Source organism: Rhinolophus sinicus, chromosome X (assembly GCF_036562045.2).
Source record: "Rhinolophus sinicus isolate RSC01 chromosome X, ASM3656204v1, whole genome shotgun sequence".
In the NCBI taxonomy this organism is placed as follows: Eukaryota; Metazoa; Chordata; class Mammalia; order Chiroptera; family Rhinolophidae; genus Rhinolophus; species Rhinolophus sinicus.
The window spans coordinates 17,090,569-17,108,300 of NC_133768.1; the positions used below are offsets into that span (position 1 = coordinate 17,090,569).

General features: G+C 40.7%; 1 protein-coding gene across 2 annotated transcripts in view; it reads left to right on the forward strand.

The window, feature by feature from the left end:
- The window catches only part of PHEX (phosphate regulating endopeptidase X-linked), a 205,005-nt gene that overhangs the window by 43,936 nt on the left and 143,337 nt on the right, over positions 1–17,732 (forward strand). For both annotated transcript variants that reach the window (XM_074323776.1, XM_019714582.2), the window contains exons 4-9: positions 748–834; positions 1,891–2,117; positions 7,105–7,173; positions 9,697–9,813; positions 12,532–12,615; positions 14,250–14,395. In XM_074323776.1, the coding sequence (XP_074179877.1) occupies positions 748–834; positions 1,891–2,117; positions 7,105–7,173; positions 9,697–9,813; positions 12,532–12,615; positions 14,250–14,395 (730 nt within the window). The remainder of the gene's footprint in view (positions 1–747; positions 835–1,890; positions 2,118–7,104; positions 7,174–9,696; positions 9,814–12,531; positions 12,616–14,249; positions 14,396–17,732) is intronic.

The window sequence follows — 17,732 nt, forward strand, 5'->3', positions numbered from 1 at the left end:
TTTCCTTACTTAACAAAATAGTGACAACTGTCATTTTCAAACTTCAAACAGTAGCATCAGTGATTTTATAAATAGAAAGTCATTTTCTAGGCGGGCTTATGTCTACTCTGGCAACCATTTTATACACATGGCCTCATTTAAATGGCCTGGACTCTGAATGTGGAAATGGGCAACTTTTCAGGCAATTTCGGTAGGCTTTCCAATCTCGCCTCTCCATTTCCTGTCTAAACAACTTCTTCTATGTCCACAGCATGTTTATACAACATTGAATAAAACTTCTAATGGGAAATTCCTTCCAGGTGACCTCCCTGAGAGGCTGGGCTGTGAAGAAATCTTAAGAAACCCAACCCTGATGAAATTGCCTCCATTGAGACTATTACTCGGCACAGAAACAAGGAACAGAATTCAGTTATTTTTGGTTTTTGAATAAATGAATTCTGTTTCTTTGTGTGTAGGTGGCAGAAAACATTAACCCCTGCAGAAGGTCCAGTCTCAGTTGAAAATTGAACTTTTGGTTTCTTTGAGTTAGGAGAACTGTGGAGAAAAGAATGTTAAATTGTTTTTATTTGAACCTCAAGCAACTTGGAATTGGTTCTGCCATTTGCGTATCTTTTATAGATGTGTCTTTTCCAGGTTGTCTGTTTTTACGTTTAATTTTCTGGAGACTGGGACTGTGATTATCAAATGACCTCCAACTCAGTACCACATGTGGGTGGGTACTAATGAATTCTTTCTTAACCTTCCTAGCACTTTTGGAGAAATCAATCAGTAGAAGGCGGGACATCGAAGCCGTACAGAAAGCCAAAATCCTTTATTCATCTTGCATGAATGAGAGTGAGTAATAAAGAAAATAAATAAAGTATTCACCACCCTTATTCTTCAGAGTTCTTTTAATGTTTAAAGATATTGTTTAAGGAAAACTTAGAACTACTAAGAATTCTGTTAATGTTTAAATGTGTTGTTTAAGGAAAGGAACAACTCTTAAAGAATGGACTCTTACTAGCTCTGTCTTAATGTTCTCTTGCTGCCTTGATAGTGAAAATAATTTTATTTCTATGGCTTGGATTCTTTGGGTACCAGTTACTCCATGAGAAACTTGGGTAGGGTCAGAAGAACAAACCCCACTGTATGTGGTTCAGAAACCAGAATCCAGAGGCCAGATCTGGTCTGAGAAGGAACCTGGGACGTTGCGTGGGAGTGTTGCTATGTCCCCTAAGGATCTTTTGGGGCCTAGAAAAATCCAGATTCCCAGGCAGGCCAGGCTCCTGCTTCTCCATTAGCCTAACAGTCATCTTTGATGGGTGTCGTAGGCCTGTCTCAGCATCTTGGGTCTGATTGGAATAAAAAGAGACACTTGTCATTTTACCTGGTCTGCTTTCTCAAGGCCATTGCAGGAAGAAGCCAGTGCCTCTGGGAAGTGTGTTAACTTGTTTCGGATTTGGAGTATTATTTGGTGAGCTATAATAGAAGAGGGCAATAAAAGATGATGAAAGAGTCTAAAGCATTAATTCACTTTTATTGGGGAGTGATTGCTTTATTGAGCAGTTTCCTTTAGCTAGGGTTGTTTCTTAGCCTCACGGAGTATTATCAGCCTAATGTAGCTCATCGGCTGGGGTCGATGTAGTGAGCCCATCTTTTTTGTAGGGAATATCCAGCAGGTTCCCTAGTCAGCTCTTCTGGCAAGAGCACCAGGTTTAGACAGTCACATTGCAGTGTGAATCATAGGTAGCTCTGTCTCTGGTTATGCTTAGTTGGCTACACCTCTCCCCAACAGCTGAAATGTTAAGTTGGGGCCTTATGGGAATTTTCTCTTGAGAAGATACTCTCAAATTCTAGTTTGGTGATCTAGTTTGCAATTCTAACTCACTATTCATATTTGTTCCTTTTCAGAAGCGATTGAAAAAGCAGATGCCAAGCCGTTGCTACACATTCTGCGGCATTCACCTTTCCGCTGGCCTGTGCTCGAATCTAATATTGGTCCTGAAGGGGTTTGGTCAGAGAGAAAGTTCAGCCTTCTGCAGACACTTGCAACATTTCGTGGTCAATACAGCAATTCTGTGTTCATCCGTTTGTATGTGTCACCTGATGACAAGGCATCCAGTGAACACATCTTAAAGGTATATAAGGGGGACTCGTTCATCATGTTTCAGTCCAAGGTTAGCCTTTTGGGGTGCCTTTCCAGGGAAAGAGACTCATACCACCTTAATGAAACGATAAGGTAAAAATTCTGTTAAACATTAGGATCTAGAATATTACGCCCCCTCCCAGATTTGCAGAATGTAAATCATGAACAAACCAGCTTTGTCAGCCTTTCGGGAAGCCAGTGAATGAGTTTCAAGTGATCTGGCCCTCAAATATTTACTCCGAGCATGTATGGGGCCCTCAAATTCCAGTGGGGAGAGAGCTGCAAAGACTTTCTGAACTCTGCTCTTCCCCTCACCTCCTCATTCCCCTGACAAAGGAGAGAACACATGCCATGATTCCTTGTTCCCCCTTCACTAACATCTTGTATACACACCTAAAATTTCACTGTCAAGTTCAGTCTGAATCTCTCCTCCTTCCTTACAAAAGATAAAGTGAAACTTATTCTAAGCACTTGGTTGCATTTTCTGTTGGAAGAGTAAGGATCCCTTCTACAAAGGAATGGGCCTCGTAGACATACCTTGACATAGATTATTACATTGGTAAAATCATGACACTGTTAGAAAACTACCAATGATGACAGATTCATCAATGAAAGCTCGGCAAGAATTCAAATAACATTTCTCAAATTGTTTTATTTTGAGCCTACTATTTTTTTTTTTTCTTCCACAGTAACTGACTAATAATGAAAATTTTATTGAACCACTGATTCCCCCTCTCAATTCTTTTGAATCAGAAAATATTAATGATATATTGAAATTCAAATCATGGAAGTGTAAAACTTAGAGTGTGTTACCCTTTCCTAAAATAAATCAGCTTTTTAGAATCCACAGCTTTTTGATTTATACCAAGGGGTTGGCAAATTTTTTCTGTAAAGGACCAGACAGTAATTATTTTAGGCTGTGTGAGCCATATGGTCTCTGTCTCAACTGCTTAACTCTGTCGTTGGACCTGGGAAAGCAGTTGTAGACAGTATGTACATGAGTGGGTGTGGCTATGTGGCGGGCTGGCCTGCAGGCTGTAGTTTACCCATCTCTAGTTTAGACAATGGAAGTCTCAATAAAAAACCTTCAGTCACTGAAAGAATTCCCATCTACTCAAGAGGAAATTCTTAGTTCCAGAGACGGCTGTATTTCTGAGTTGGGTGACAGAACAACATGGCACTGAGACATATTCTAATGCTATCAGGATAAGACATGCTATGTAAGACACAATGATGGTAATGGTCCAATTGACATCTGTTTTATGTTAATAGATTACTCTCTTTAAAAAACAAACCAACCAGGTTTTAAGACTATCATTCCTTTTTTTTTTTTTTTGTGTGGGACATAGGTTGAAAACCACTGGTGTAATGGGAGAAATAGTAGGCTTTGGTGTTAAAGAAATTGAGGTTCGTGTTTGACTGTGTGATTTACTCATTGAATATCCTTGTGCAAATTGCTTCGCCTCTCTGAGTCTCATTTCCCCTATGTGTAATAAAGGGTGAATTAGAATTTACTTTTCACTGTTGCTGTGAGGTTTAAGTGAGATGAGTTTCATGAGTTTACAGGATACCTACTGGTTAGTACACAGTAGCAGATGACAAGGGTGCCGTTCTCTAAAAGCATGGCCAGGAAACTGGCCAGAACCATTTGGAAAATGTTTCTCTTCAACTTTTGTACTCAGCATACCTCTCAGATCTCAAATTCAGAGGTGAGAAATCGGCATTTTCTTTAGTCAGTCTCATCACTGACTGAGCTCCCACCTCACCTTTTAGTGGGAAATGGAACCAGTCTAGGCACTTCCTTACCTCCTGATTGCACCATTTCTCAGCCTTCTCCTAGGGTACTGGGAGACTCTCCAATCTTCAGTTATCTGTTTCTAAAAAGAAATCTGCTACCCCAGCCCATGTGGCTCCTTCAAGTGTGCTTCTCTACTGCTGGGGTCTGGGCCTCTCACTTCCTCTCCGATTCTGCCCTTTTCTAGGGACATTGACTGGTCACTGCTCAGGAGAAGCTTTGACTTCTTTGGCTGCCCAGGAGATCCACTTTTTGCTCTGGGAGAAGTCTCTCTTACCCCAAACTCTTCTCCGTCAATGTACTGAGACTTCCCTTTCTGTGTGGTGAGATGGCACAGGATTTGCCAGAGGCTTCAGTGGGAGAAAGGAAATAACAAAAATACAGGAAACAACAGAAGTTCATGCCCCCAAACATATCTTGTTACATATGTTTGGGTTTATTTTATGTAAGGAGATAACGAGAATGAAGGTTTCAGGGACAGTAAAAGACTTGAATATATGTGATCCTGAAAGAGTGTTTGGAAGGCCAGGCTTGTCTTGGTATGTGTTACTGAAACAGTGACTTAAAGTCATTCTCACTCAGTGGCCTGCATCTGTGTGACCCTTACCAAATCCCTAAGGATGGCAAGGAGAGACTCTCGGAAACGAAGTTTCTCTGATTTCTTTGTCTTTCCTTTTCCTACATCATAATTAGTCAGATGTTTCTTTTTGTATTATTACTTTGTTTCCTAACCTGAGATTTATTGCAGTTGGAGGAAAAAAATCGTATTTCAGTTTAATGTATCAGATTTCCTAAACATGTATTTTCTACTTGGAATATTCAGACACAAGGATTAAAAAACCTCAAATAACACAGTGTCCTAATGTCGGCTTCTTGAGAAAATCTTTTGCCTTAAGAGTTTGTATGTTTCTAATGAAGTTTAGTTGACCTTATTCAATCTGTTTGGTGTATTTAAAATGTTCCCTAGAAACCATAACAATCTGAAGGTTTAAAAAAGTTCTGGTAACTTCACTTGAATCATCGAAACTTTTATACTAAGTGGATTTAACTTCATCTCATCAGAGAGAAGCTTTGGCTTTCTTAATATTGTCTACACAATTTCCTTTCCTACACAAAGATTGTTCAAGTGGTCCAAATCTAATTGAAAGCCAAAGCATCTTAATCACAATATTGTGGTGTTTTGTGATCCTGGCTTACTTAATTTTTGGAAGAAATGGTGGTAGATTTGGGAATTGTAGTAGGATAAAGCCAGGCTGGCTTGTGACTTGGTTGTTTTGGGCCAATTAGAGAAGAAAACTGAACACAATAATTTGAGGATTTTAGTAATACACAGACAAAATGGATGTTATGAAAACATCTTTTTTTTTTTTTTTACTTTTGAAATGAGCAATATTTTTACTTGAAATATTTTATAACATCACTAACTTTTAACTTGGCCTTTGTGGAATTTGTTGCACATGAAGGGGATTTACATGGAAAGCAATGATCCTATACACCGTTTATGTATTAAAAAGAAAATATTTGAGATTATAGTAAGATGAAGAAGAAACTAGAGGAAATAGATCAAAACAATCTAACATTGTATAAACTAACAATACGGGAATGTAGGATCCAGTTTTTATTCAAATGCTACTAATTTTTTATTTGTTAATTTAGATTTTGTATCCTGCTAATTTGACTTAACGTTTTAAAAATATGTAAATCACATTTATTAGACAATGTGCTATTGGGATCCATTTTTTTCAGTCTTTAGGCAGCTATTTGATACTCAAGAAAGAATGACCATAGACTTAGAGAAAGTTCTGGAACTTTGAAAAAAATATTTTTAAATTTACATGCAGTTAAAATCAGTTTTGTGCTGCATGTGCCTATAAGTTTTGACAAGTTCAGAGAGTCATGTAATCACCACCGTAGTCAAGAAACAGAATAGTTCCATCACCCCCCAAAATTACCTTGTGTTGCCCTTTTGTAGCCAGCCACTTTTCCCATCCATAAACCCTGTTCTCTGTCCCTGTAGTTTTCTCTTTTTCAGAATGTGATTAAAAATTGTCCATGTTGTTGTATGTATCAGTAGTTCATTTCTTTTTATGGCTGGGTAGTATTCTGTTGTGTATCACAGTTTGTTTATCCATTCACCACTTGAAGAACATTTGGGTTGTGTCCAGTTTTTGGTGATTATGAATAAAGTTACATGCAGGTTTTCATGTGGGAATAAATTTTCGTTTCTCTTGGGTAAATACCTAGGCATGGGATTGCTGGGTCATATGGAAGTGTATGTTTAACTCTGTAAGAAACTGTCAAACTGGTTTCCAAGGTGGCTCTGCCATTTTGCATTTCCACCAGCAATGTATGAGTGGTCCAGTTTTTTCGAATCCTCACTAGCACTTGGTGTTACTGGTTGTTTTTTTTTTTGTCATTCTAATAGATGTGTAATTGTGTTTTATTGTAAATTTAATTTATATTTAACGACCAGTGATGTTGAACGTCTTTTCATGTGCTTATTTTCTATCTGTATCTCTTCTTTGGTGAAGCGTCTGTTCAGATCTTTTACCACTTTTAAATTGCGTTTTCTTATTGTTGAATTTTGAGGGCTTTTTAGATAGTCTGGATAAAAGCCCTTTGTCATATATGTGATTTTCAAATATTTCTGCCTGTCTGTAGCTTATCTTTTCATTCTCTTAACAGTGTCTTTCACAGAGCAAAAGTTTTTAATGTTGATGAACTCCAATTTCTTTTTTCTTTTATGGATTGTGATTTTGGTGTCATTTCTAAGAACTCTTTGTCTAACCTCAGGACACAAGATTTTCCCTTACTGAAAGTTTTAAGTCAATAAATTACACTACACTTTTCCATAGTAATAATTCTAGTTATTTTGCTGCCTATTATTTGTATTTTTATCATCTACCCTAAACTTTCAAGAGAGGATTCTAAAATTTGCTAAGATTTCCCCAAACAAAATTATTATGTGACTCCTTTCAAATAAATCAATGCAACACAGTATTTTAGGGGTGGGGAGGTAGAAAATCAGGCTAATTAACTCCATCCAAGTTAACATTTTGTAAAGTACTGCAAGGAAAGGAATACTAGATCTGGCGACAGGAAACAGTGATCTCATGACTCTTATTAACATGGTACATACGAATTTACAGTGCAAGCAGAATGCTTTGTGTTTTTGTTTCAACAGCTGGACCAAGCAACTCTCTCTCTCGCCGTGAGGGAAGACTACCTTGATAATAGCACAGAAGCCAAGTCTGTAAGTTTTACTCATATTCAACTCTGGGCCTTGTCAGGCTGTTGTTGGGTTCGTATGTTGTTCTAAAATTCCTAACTCTTTACTGGAAATGAGCAGTGTGGCTGTTTGATGACCATATTCCCAATGTAGGAAGTAAAGGCCTACATTCAGGCAGATAAGTGGCACTCCCTGTCTTCTGAAAGTCTGGGCATCAAGGCTGTACACGTCCATGTGCTCAGTGCCCTTGTGCTCCAGCTGGGGATACAACACACCCAAATGATGAAGTAACCAAGAAATGAGCTTGCAGCCATTCCTCAGAAGCCATTCCTAGACATTACAGAAGTAACATGTGGGGAGGGGTACCCAGTTGACCAATGGTTCTCAGCTTGTACTGCTTAAGAACCACCTGGGAAGCTTCTTTAAATGTTGATTCTTGCGCCACAGTCCTGAGCGTCTGATTTTGTAGACTTGAAGTGGGGCCCAAGAATCTGTTTTTTAACAGGCGCACCAGGTTAATGTAAGATTAATGAGAACCAGGTGGGATCAATCAGGTTCCACCCCTTGGGTTGACTTGGAAATCTAGGTTTTTGGTTATTGGATTGGAGCTGGTTCATTCCCGACACTTTCAATTCATTTTGGAAACTTCGTTGAACTTCCAAGGAGCCTTAGACCCAGGGTCCCCTTGATCAGGGAGCAATCTGGTTTCTGGTCCAGCCTGGGAATGCAGAAACTTTGACTGGGAAGTGTTGGCTCACAATGGAAGCCCCTGCTCCTTTGCTTATACTAAACCCTATATCTAGAAGGTTCTGGAGGGCAGTAAACTAGCCAAGATTCTAGGCAACCTTCTGGATGAGGACACTTATCAAAGAAGGTTGGCAAGTTCTCTTTAAAAGTGGATGGAATGAACTTTTGTCAATCTGGGGGCACCTCTGTTTCTGTTGGTATCACCACCCTATCAGCAACCAGGCTTGAAATCTTCTCCCCGCTATCACCAATCAGTCAAGTGCTGTGGCTTCTACCTTCAAAAGCTGTCTGCCACCTGGTCCCTCCTTTCTATTCTTCCTGCCCCAAGTCACATCCTTGGTAACTCTACTTCACTACAGCAGATAGCCTTTTGTTACTTCCTCCCCTTCATTCCATTGCCTCCTTTTACCACTTGACAAATTCTCTTCTCAAAGCACAGCTTCCATCATGCTTTTGCTCATAAGCTAGGACCTAAATTCCTTGGAGGGAGTTCAAGGCCTCTTTATGACCTGATCCCAAATCACCTGTGCTGTGACGTCTAGTTATTTTCTCCCCAGCAAAGGCAGACTTGTACACTTCACAGACTCTACACCTCACTGCTCCCGAGCCTGTCGCCATCAAATGCTATCTCCCTGATTTCTCCAGGCCGGAATACTCCAGTTCTTTAGTTTTCAAGCCCTTAGCAGCTTTATTAAGGAAATTACACGTGTATCTCCCTCACACACATACTGGGAACCAGATCACATACTGGGAACCAATCTCAAGCATAAGCATTATTTAATTTTTTTATCTGTACACCCCCCCACATGCACAGAATGACTAGTAAGACATCTTGTACATGTACTGATTGAATGAATATTTTTTGAATTGAACTGAAAACTGCAAAACATTCTTTCTAATTAAGACTATTGGCAAAGCTTGCTTACTGATTTGACGAATATTTATTAAGGGCATACTGTATGCCAAGCACTGTATAGGTTCCGAGGTCATAAACATAGTAAGAATAGCTTACAGAATCAAGGTGTATGTTAGGAAGTCTTATTCCCACAGCATAACTATCAGATAATTTAATACCTGGTATATTGAGTTCTTACAAGTATATCTGAAAGGAGAGGTGACCCCCAGTGAGATTCCTCAATTCCCACAAAATAGGGTTTCCCCCCTCCAACGGCATATGAATATCATGACAATGGGTTTATGAACATTCAGGGAAGAAATTCTATATTTGCCATTTGCTTGGTTTCACTTCATCATTTCTCTCATCTCTTCCTTTTCCCTGAGGTAGAGAGGAGAACTTTGTAAAAACCATACAAAACTGAAAAGACATAGGGCTGCTGTTGCTGGTCTTATTTTTTTAGTATGAAGGTGGGTAAATTGAGCTGGAAGAGAATAAATCACAGTTCCCACTAGTCTTCATGGATCATGCCTCCTGCTTTTAGCAACAGCTCTTTTCCATTATTTTATTAAAGCCTCTCGGTTGGAAAGAAGAGTCTGACCTTTGACTTTCTATTCTTGGCTCATCTGGAGATGTTTCATATATCCATAATATTGCCGGTTGCCACAAAACTAATTCTCTTGATTCTTGGTGGCTGGACATCTCTGTCTGTCATGGAAACAGTATGCAAGTAGCCATCACACTTCTTTCTCCCAAAGTGGTAGGTGGGTGGTTGGTATTGCATAATGCCTGTGCCATACTTTGAGTGAAATGCAAGTGAAAATTTATTTCTGCTCCCCTCTGTCCCTGAAACATACTTCCTAATAGGTTGTTGTCATGCTCGCTTTCTTCTTTATCTCTTACAGTATCGGGATGCCCTTTACAAGTTCATGGTGGATACTGCCGTGCTTTTGGGAGCTAATGTTTCCCGAGCAGAACATGACATGAAGTCGGTGCTTAGATTGGAAATTAAGATAGCCGAGGTAAGTCTTCATCTAAAATCTCTTCTTTTCCTTATTTTAAAGTATATCTGGAATGAAAAAAATATATAAAATAGCATTCTGTGATATTGTCCTTTGGGTCCAAGGTAGAACTAATAGCGTCCCCTCTGGGAAGTAACAGGAAGAAGAACTATGACAGAAAGAAGAGCTCTTCATTTCTTCTGCCTTCCTGGTTGGCGCCCATTCAATGTCCATATGCTGCTCAGCTGTGGCCAAAGACCCTCTGACTACATTTTCCTAGACAAACTCTTGAGTGGTTCCACTAGAAGAATAGATATTTAATAAATCCTTATTGAATTGGTTTTAATGGAAGGTAATTTTTAAGCTAATCTACTCTTGACACCATTCCCCACTCAGGGTTAGTCTGACCTAAGACTGGGACTTAGGGAAGTCTGTACTCCCATACTGGACACACGGTTTGGTGTAGAAAGTGTATAGGGCATGCTGGTACGCATTGTTAGCTGCCTTTCTGATGCTACTTTGTACCTAACCCTGTTTTTCATTCTTTTCTTGCCCCACTTTAATGAATGTCATTGTGTCATTATGTCATTTGTTTAGTGAAAGGCACCTTAAATTCTTTTAGGCTAATGGAGGAAACAAAAAGATATAAGAACAAACTTGAGGGAGAATGAGAAATCTTAAATTGTTAACTTTCTTCATAGAATAACTTTCTTTTCTCTAGAAGAACTAAGGTATAAAATCCTTATACATCCCCAGGATGAGAAAGAACAAATATAGTGAGATAAGCCTATGGGGGATACCTTGTAGTAGAAAAGAATCCTTTGTCAAGAAACTCTTGCATAGGGGTTGGTAGTCTTTTATAACAAGTTGATAAAAATCCTGAAATGCATGTGAGTCCAAATGTTGCTTGGTTTTGTGTTTGGTGAGATGGTGGTGGGTGTTGAGGTGTGGAGTTGGGATGATGGATAAGGGCCAGGAGGAATTAGTCTTTCTCGGCAGCAGTGATGTACGTGTGTACCTCTCTCCAAACTCCTATTTGCAGTGTAAAAATTTCATTCCTGCGTGTCACCTTTCAAGGCTGTGCAAAGACTGCTGCAGATGTCCTGGAGTCAAAGACTGCCTCTAAGCCACGTCTAGAGGCAAATAGGAGACCCAGAGCTGTAATTTGGACCGAAGCTCTGATACATCGGAGAAGGCCTTGCCTGGAGCCAGGGATTTAGACCAAAAAGGGAACTAAAAACAGCTGGGCTGAGGCAAGACTGGGAATTGTCAAGAGGCTAAATGAATTGACAAATCCGTGGGGTGGGGGGAAGTAGCTGGCAGAGAGCTGAAAATAGCTTTGAGGCCACAGGGCTCCAGCCTGGGGCTTCGAGCCTGAGTAGAGGGAGGAGGAGAGGACATTCTCTGAGGCAGTGATTCTAACAGAGCCAGGAGGCTATTTGTAAGATACATGCAGTCTCCCGTAGAGCGTGAGGAAGGGCACCGAAGCACTTAGAAAAGAGGGGGCAGATGCCTGCCACTCAGCACTCTGTGACATTGCCTTGAGAAATCCATGGTGCGTGAGTTTTTGGCCAGCTAGTAATGCTTACCTCCGTCTGTTACAGCCCAGGTCACGGGGGACATTTGAAATTAATTAGACACATAGTCCTAGGGAAACTTCTGAAGCTTCCCTGGGGAGGCAGGACAGCCTAGCTGAGCACAAAGAAGTCACTAAATCCAGCCATGAAAGTGTGCATTTAACCAGTCCCAGCTAGAGAGAGATGTGCACAAGGGGAGGTCTTGTTGATGGAGTGGCCCTCGTGATTGGAGCCAAGTGGAGTTTAATGAAAAGGCTTGACAGAGGAAATGAATCGAGGCAAAGTCTCGAACACTTCAAACCCTAGGGGTGGTGGTGGTGGATGGGCTGCAAGAGTAGGAGAGTCCTGTGGGAGATGGCAAGTTTAGTGCAAAGGAATCAGATGATGGAGGGCCTTAAGGCAAAATTATGATGTGGTTCAGGGGTGGATATGGAGAGCTACTTCCTGTCCATGAAAGTTATTAAGATGGTCCATGAGGAAGATGATCATTGCTACTCTTCTTAGATTAAACATGCAGAGGCTAGAAGCTTCAATTTGCTTTGGTGTTGGCAAAATGGACAAAAGCATGCATGTTGGGAATAGAAAGAGTGAAGAGTCAGGCCTGGAGACATAGGCTTGGAAACATGTGTCTGGAGGATGACTGGACTCCTACCAGTGAAACCAGTGGGAAGAGGGGCAGTGAAGGAATGAGCTATTGGCAGAATGCTCATAGGTGGCAGTGGTGTCCAGATAGTCTAGTGCTCTTCAGTGAAAATGTGACCCTGGGGATTAAGGGTGGACTGTGGTTCATGAAACACTGAGGTCATTGTCTGGACAGCACAGGTGAAGATGGGATGTTTGCTTCAATTGACCAACCTCAGTTTGGCTGTCAAAACTGGGTCAGTAGTAGATTTTGTCCACCCACGTTATAGGTGTGGAAGGGATTCCGGGTAGTTATTTTTGTACTGAGGACAATGTTTCACACTGATTAGGACAGGAAAGTTTCTTTTTAGTTTCTTGATCTTGCCTAAAGTCATGTCTTTTTTTTCCTTTCCCAAGTTCGGCACCACACCCAAATCTTAAAAAGCTATGACACTGTGCAGATGTTTGGGCACATGTAGAAAGTAGTCATGGAGTAAGAAATGGTTCCTTCAAAAAAATAACCTAAGTCTTTTTCCAACAGATAATGATTCCACATGAAAACCGAACCAGTGAGGCCATGTACAACAAAATGAACATTTCCCAGCTGAGTGCTATGATTCCTCAGGTCGGTGACAACAATCCAGAACATTTGATCTTAACTGGTCATTTTCCACGTGACTGTATTTTGTCTGTGTGTAAAGTTTTGCCTTGTAAAACCTACTGTCAGTCTTTTTGGTTATCTTCATCTTTGTCCATCATCACATAAAATGTCCCTGATGCACAGATGTGCATCAGGATGTAGATGCTTTATGCTACAGGGGACAGAAAACCTTTCCAAGATGGTTTAAAAACTTACAGCCCATTTCTTACATGGCAAAAATCTAGACATTGGTGGCTATTGGTGTTGGTTTAGCTGTTTAACAGTGTTGTCAGAGCAAAGTTCTTTCTTTCCATTCCACTTTAGTGTATTGGCTTTTCAACTTTATGTTCGATGACTCAAGGTTGCAAAGTGGCTGTAAGTCCGTATATCACATCTGCCATCAGGGCAGGAAGAAGGGGGAAGGGCCAGTCGTGGCCATGTCTAACTCTTTTACCAGGAAAACCCAAAACCTGTCTAGAATATCCCCAGATGTATTTCCTTTATCTCTCTTCTCTTCTCTTCTCTTCTCTTCTCTTCTCTTCTCTTCTCTTCTCTTCTCTTCTCTTCTCTTCTCTCTTTCTTTCTATTTATTTTTTTAAAAAATTTACTGGGGAATATTGGGGAACAGTGTGTTTCTCCAGGGCCCATCAGCTTTAAGTCGTTGTCCTTCAATCCAGTCATGGAGGGCGCAGCTCATCTCCAAGCCCCGTTGCCATTTTCAGTCTTTAGTTGCAGGGGGCGCAGCCCACCATCCCATGCGAGAATTGAACTGGCAACCTTGTTGAGAGCTCACGCTCTAACCAACTGGGCCATCCAGCCGCCCCTCACTTTACTTCTTACTGAGTAGAATTGGGGCACATAGCCATCCTTACTTACAGGGAAGGCTGGCCCAGTGAGTAAGTAGTTTTCCTTTTCAATAATGGAGGCAGGCAAGGGAGCAAAAAAAAAAAAAAAAAAGAAAAAAAAAAGGAAAAGAAAAGAAAAATTGGAAATGAAAAGTTGGAAATGACCTTTGGGGTAGTCAGTTAAAAAGACCAAGATAGTGATGCTTTGAAGAGGGGACACAGTTACTTTTCGTTGCTGATGTTTCCCCTGTGTAAGAAAGGCTGTGCCAGAGGGAAGACCAGTGATGTATTTGAGCATCTGTCTGTGTAGACATGGGAGTGAATAAGTATGGGAGCTGGGGAGAGTGGGGGGGCAGGCAAGGGGGCTGGGGGCAAGGGCAGGAGAGTGCAAGAGAGAAGGAGGGAAGGGAAAGAGAGCATGGAATGGAGGGGAGGGTATGGGAGAGAGAGGGGGAATGAAGGAGGGGAGAGTTGAGGAGGGAGGGAGAGTGCTGGAGGGGCCAGGGGAGTGAGTGTACATAATACTGGGTGAGTGTGTATGTGTTGTCCATACGCAGATGGTACAGAACACGTGCTCCATTTATGACTAAGGCAGTAGGTTTGGGTGGCAGTGATCAGGCATTTATTTTCTAGATTTGAGCAGTTGCAGCTTTAATTATTTTGTCTGAAATTGCAAGCAGTGGATTATGTTCAACCGACTCTACATATTTGCTTTTCTCCTTGCCTGCTGTCCAGCAAGAGGTTCTCTCACTGTTTTTCTCTCTTTCTCCTCAGTTTGACTGGCTGGGCTACATCAAGAAGGTCATCGATGCCAGGCTGTATCCCGACCTGAAAGACATTGGCCCCTCAGAGAACGTGGTGGTCCGCGTCCCGCAGTACTTTAAGGATTTGTTTAGGATATTAGGCTCTGAGAGGAAGAAGTAAGAGCTTTCTTGTGTATTTTCCTGTGACTTTTGCTTTTTTCCCCCTCTTAAATTATAAGGCCTTCCCTCTCGTGTCCTTTGAAAACTGTTTTTAATGAAAGTTACATCAAAAGAGTCTTGGGGAAAATCATGGTGCCTTTTGTGACAAAGTGGCCCAAACCATCGTCTGCTGTAATGACTTACTGCAATGACAGCAAATACACAATATTTTTGCTCCTTATTTCTGGTCTTTCTCCATAGTTTTTTCTCTGAAAACCTAAATTGTTTATTAGTTTGGGGAACTAGTTATATAATGATGTTATTTTTCTGAGACTTCTATATGAACATTTTTTTCCCCCCAGTTCATTCTTGGTCTTTTGCTGCTTTTTCACCCTGGTTTCTTTTTAGCCAATAAGTCACTTTGTGGCAATAAACTGAAGTACCTATATTGAAAAGACATAAGATCACTCTGAGAGCTGCAGAAAAATTGCACCGATGAAACAACTGTCAGCTTTTTCTTTGAAAGAATGTTTTAGAATTTGTTGTTTTGCTACTTTAGCACTGCAAAACCAAGAAAATCCTAAAAATGCCCAGGAAAGAGAATTCTACCTCTTCATGAAGCAGTTCAGATTTGACTACTGAAAATGAAGCAGGAAAAGGTCAACTAGTTTCCGAAGACAATTACTAGGCTAATTGCTGGGCCATGATTAAAATTTATATTTTCTTATTTGGACTTAAACAAGGCTATGATGCCAGGAGTTATGTTTTTTTAAAAAAATGCACCTGCAAAAGTCCTAGGAATAAAACTTAACAATCCCCACCTACAGAAACACTTGGACACCTTTGAAGAGCTGTTGTTCTTTTTAAGATGGTAATTTCTTATGGCAAAAGCAATGCGTGTTCAGTGAGTAAAGCATACAGAGCAGTAGAGATACAGAAAAGGGAGAGAAGAAACAATACATTTACTTAAAATTCTACCAGAAATAAGCAGTGATTCTTTGTAAATTCTCTTAAGTGAAAATTGAATCTAGAGGTAGGTAAGTGTATGTGTGGGGTAGAGCCTTGCTATTCAAACTGTGCTCCATGGACCAGTAATGCCAGCAGTATCACCTCGGCCTGTGGTAAAAATACAGATTCCAAGGCCCCTCTTCCATAGAGGCTGATACAGTAGACCTGGGGTGAGGCCCGGGAATCTGAATTTTAACAAGCACCCCAGGAGAGTCTCATGCTTAGTTTTTTTGAGGGACTCACTGCATTAGAAGACTTATTCATATGTACTTCCTAGCTCTGAAATACTGTAAAATATGACCCAAATGATTTTCTACTCCTATGCCATTGAGTTACTGGGCACATTTTAAATTTTGGTGGTAATTTCTGTTGAAAGGTGGAGTTTGCCATGGTATATATGTATTCTTCAGACCTAGTGAGTTGGTTTCTTCTAGTGTCTGTGTGACTTTCAGTTGTAAATTAGTAGGTACCTTAAGAAATTGTATTAATTTTATTTCCAAAAACCTAACTTACAACCAGGCGATAGATTGGGCCTTGGTTTACTGTATTAGAAAAATCATCTCTATGGTGATGATTATATTTTAGAAGTACAGGACCTGTCATAACAAAAGGGACCAAGGAAGGCCATGAGTAAAGCGGGATTTTAATCTGTTTCTTCTCAAAATGATAACTTGGACAGTTTTAAATGTAGTGAACAACAGTGGAAGAAAATGTAGATAGAAAAATTACCTGCAGACATTCTGAATCTTCACTTTTAAATAAAGACAAAAACCATCTCTTTCACATACTGTGTTTCCCCAAAAATAAGACCTAACTGGAAAATAAGCCCTACCATGATTTTTCAGGATGACATCCCCTGAACATAAGCCCTCATGCGTCTTTTGGAGGAAAAATTAACATAAGACCCGGTCTTATTTTCGGGGAAACACGGTAGTTTAGTCCTCAACAACCAGTTCATCAAAAACAACTTCTATTCTGTATATTCTTTTGAGATTTCAAGACACTGCAACTTGAGAAGATTGATAATACTTTATTTGCATATCACAGTGTTGTTTATTCTCACTTGTGTTGCATCACAAGGGCAGTCAAGGAAATGTACTGTTGGGTCCCCAGAGTTACCATGTTAATGAGGACATGCCAGTCACTGTAATAAGCACCTCTAAAGTCTCACTGGTTTGCACAATCAAAATGATATTTTCGGTCCAACATGGATGTACCTGTAAGGTGGTTTCCCTCCAAGTAGTGACTCAGGAACCCAGGCTCCTCCTTCCTTGTGGCTCTGCCCTTCTCTGGGGGGAGGGGGTCTTACGAATCCTCTCTATTCAGCTGGCAGATGGGGAAAGAGAGAGAGTAGAGGATCACATGGGAGGTTTTTTGTAGGAAGGCCTAGAAGTGGTGTTCGTCGCTTCTACCCATATTCTATTGGCCAGAACACCGTCATATTTAACTGGAAGAGAAGCTGGAAAGTATAGTCAAGCTGTGTGCCCGTGAGCTAAATATCAAATAAATTATTCTTGAAGGGACCTTTTCTTGTTTTTTTCATGGTCCCACCCCCATGACACAGTGAGCAGCTGACGGTGGGCATTCTTGCAGAGTACATCCTCACTTAACATCATCGATAGATTCTGCAACTTTAAGCAAAACGTGTAATGAAACCGGTTTTACCACAGGCTAGTTGATACCATCAAGATTTAAGTTCCTACAGTATGTCATCAACCTTATAATGAAACAACGATGTTATTTGAGAACCTGCTATAACAGATTTTGTAACTTGAAGGCCTAGCGCGGTACTTCTCATAGTAGATACTTCCTAAACATTTCTAGACATTAACCAGATTCCCCAGTCACCACTATCCACGAGGTGATATATAAGCAGAGCCCCAAAGGATAAAGAGGAGTTTTCCAGGTAAGGGAGAGTGGGAAAAGGGAATGTTGCGCGTGTTGGTTGATGGGACTTGCACGCTGCCTTTGAAGCAGGAGCCTGGAGAGCTGGGGAGGCTTTGAGGGGCTGATTCGGGCTCAGGAGGTGTAGAGGAAAGGCTTCAGATGATTGTTTCCGAGATCCTCTCACCTCTCCCCCAGAGGCACCTTTCAAGAAACAGTCAGCCAGTCCTTCTCAAGTTGGGTGTCTCTGCTGTGCTTCTGTTCTGAGAATCTGTCTATGAAAATGACACATGGGTCACGTTGATGTTAAGCACTATTATGGCTAAGTTATCTTTGATCCGTAAAATAACTACATGTTCCCGTTTTACAGATGAAGAAGCTGAAGTGACTTGCCCAAGGCTACACCTCTAAGAGGAGGCAGAGCGGAGATTCTAAACTGGATCACCCTCATTTCTATGTCTTG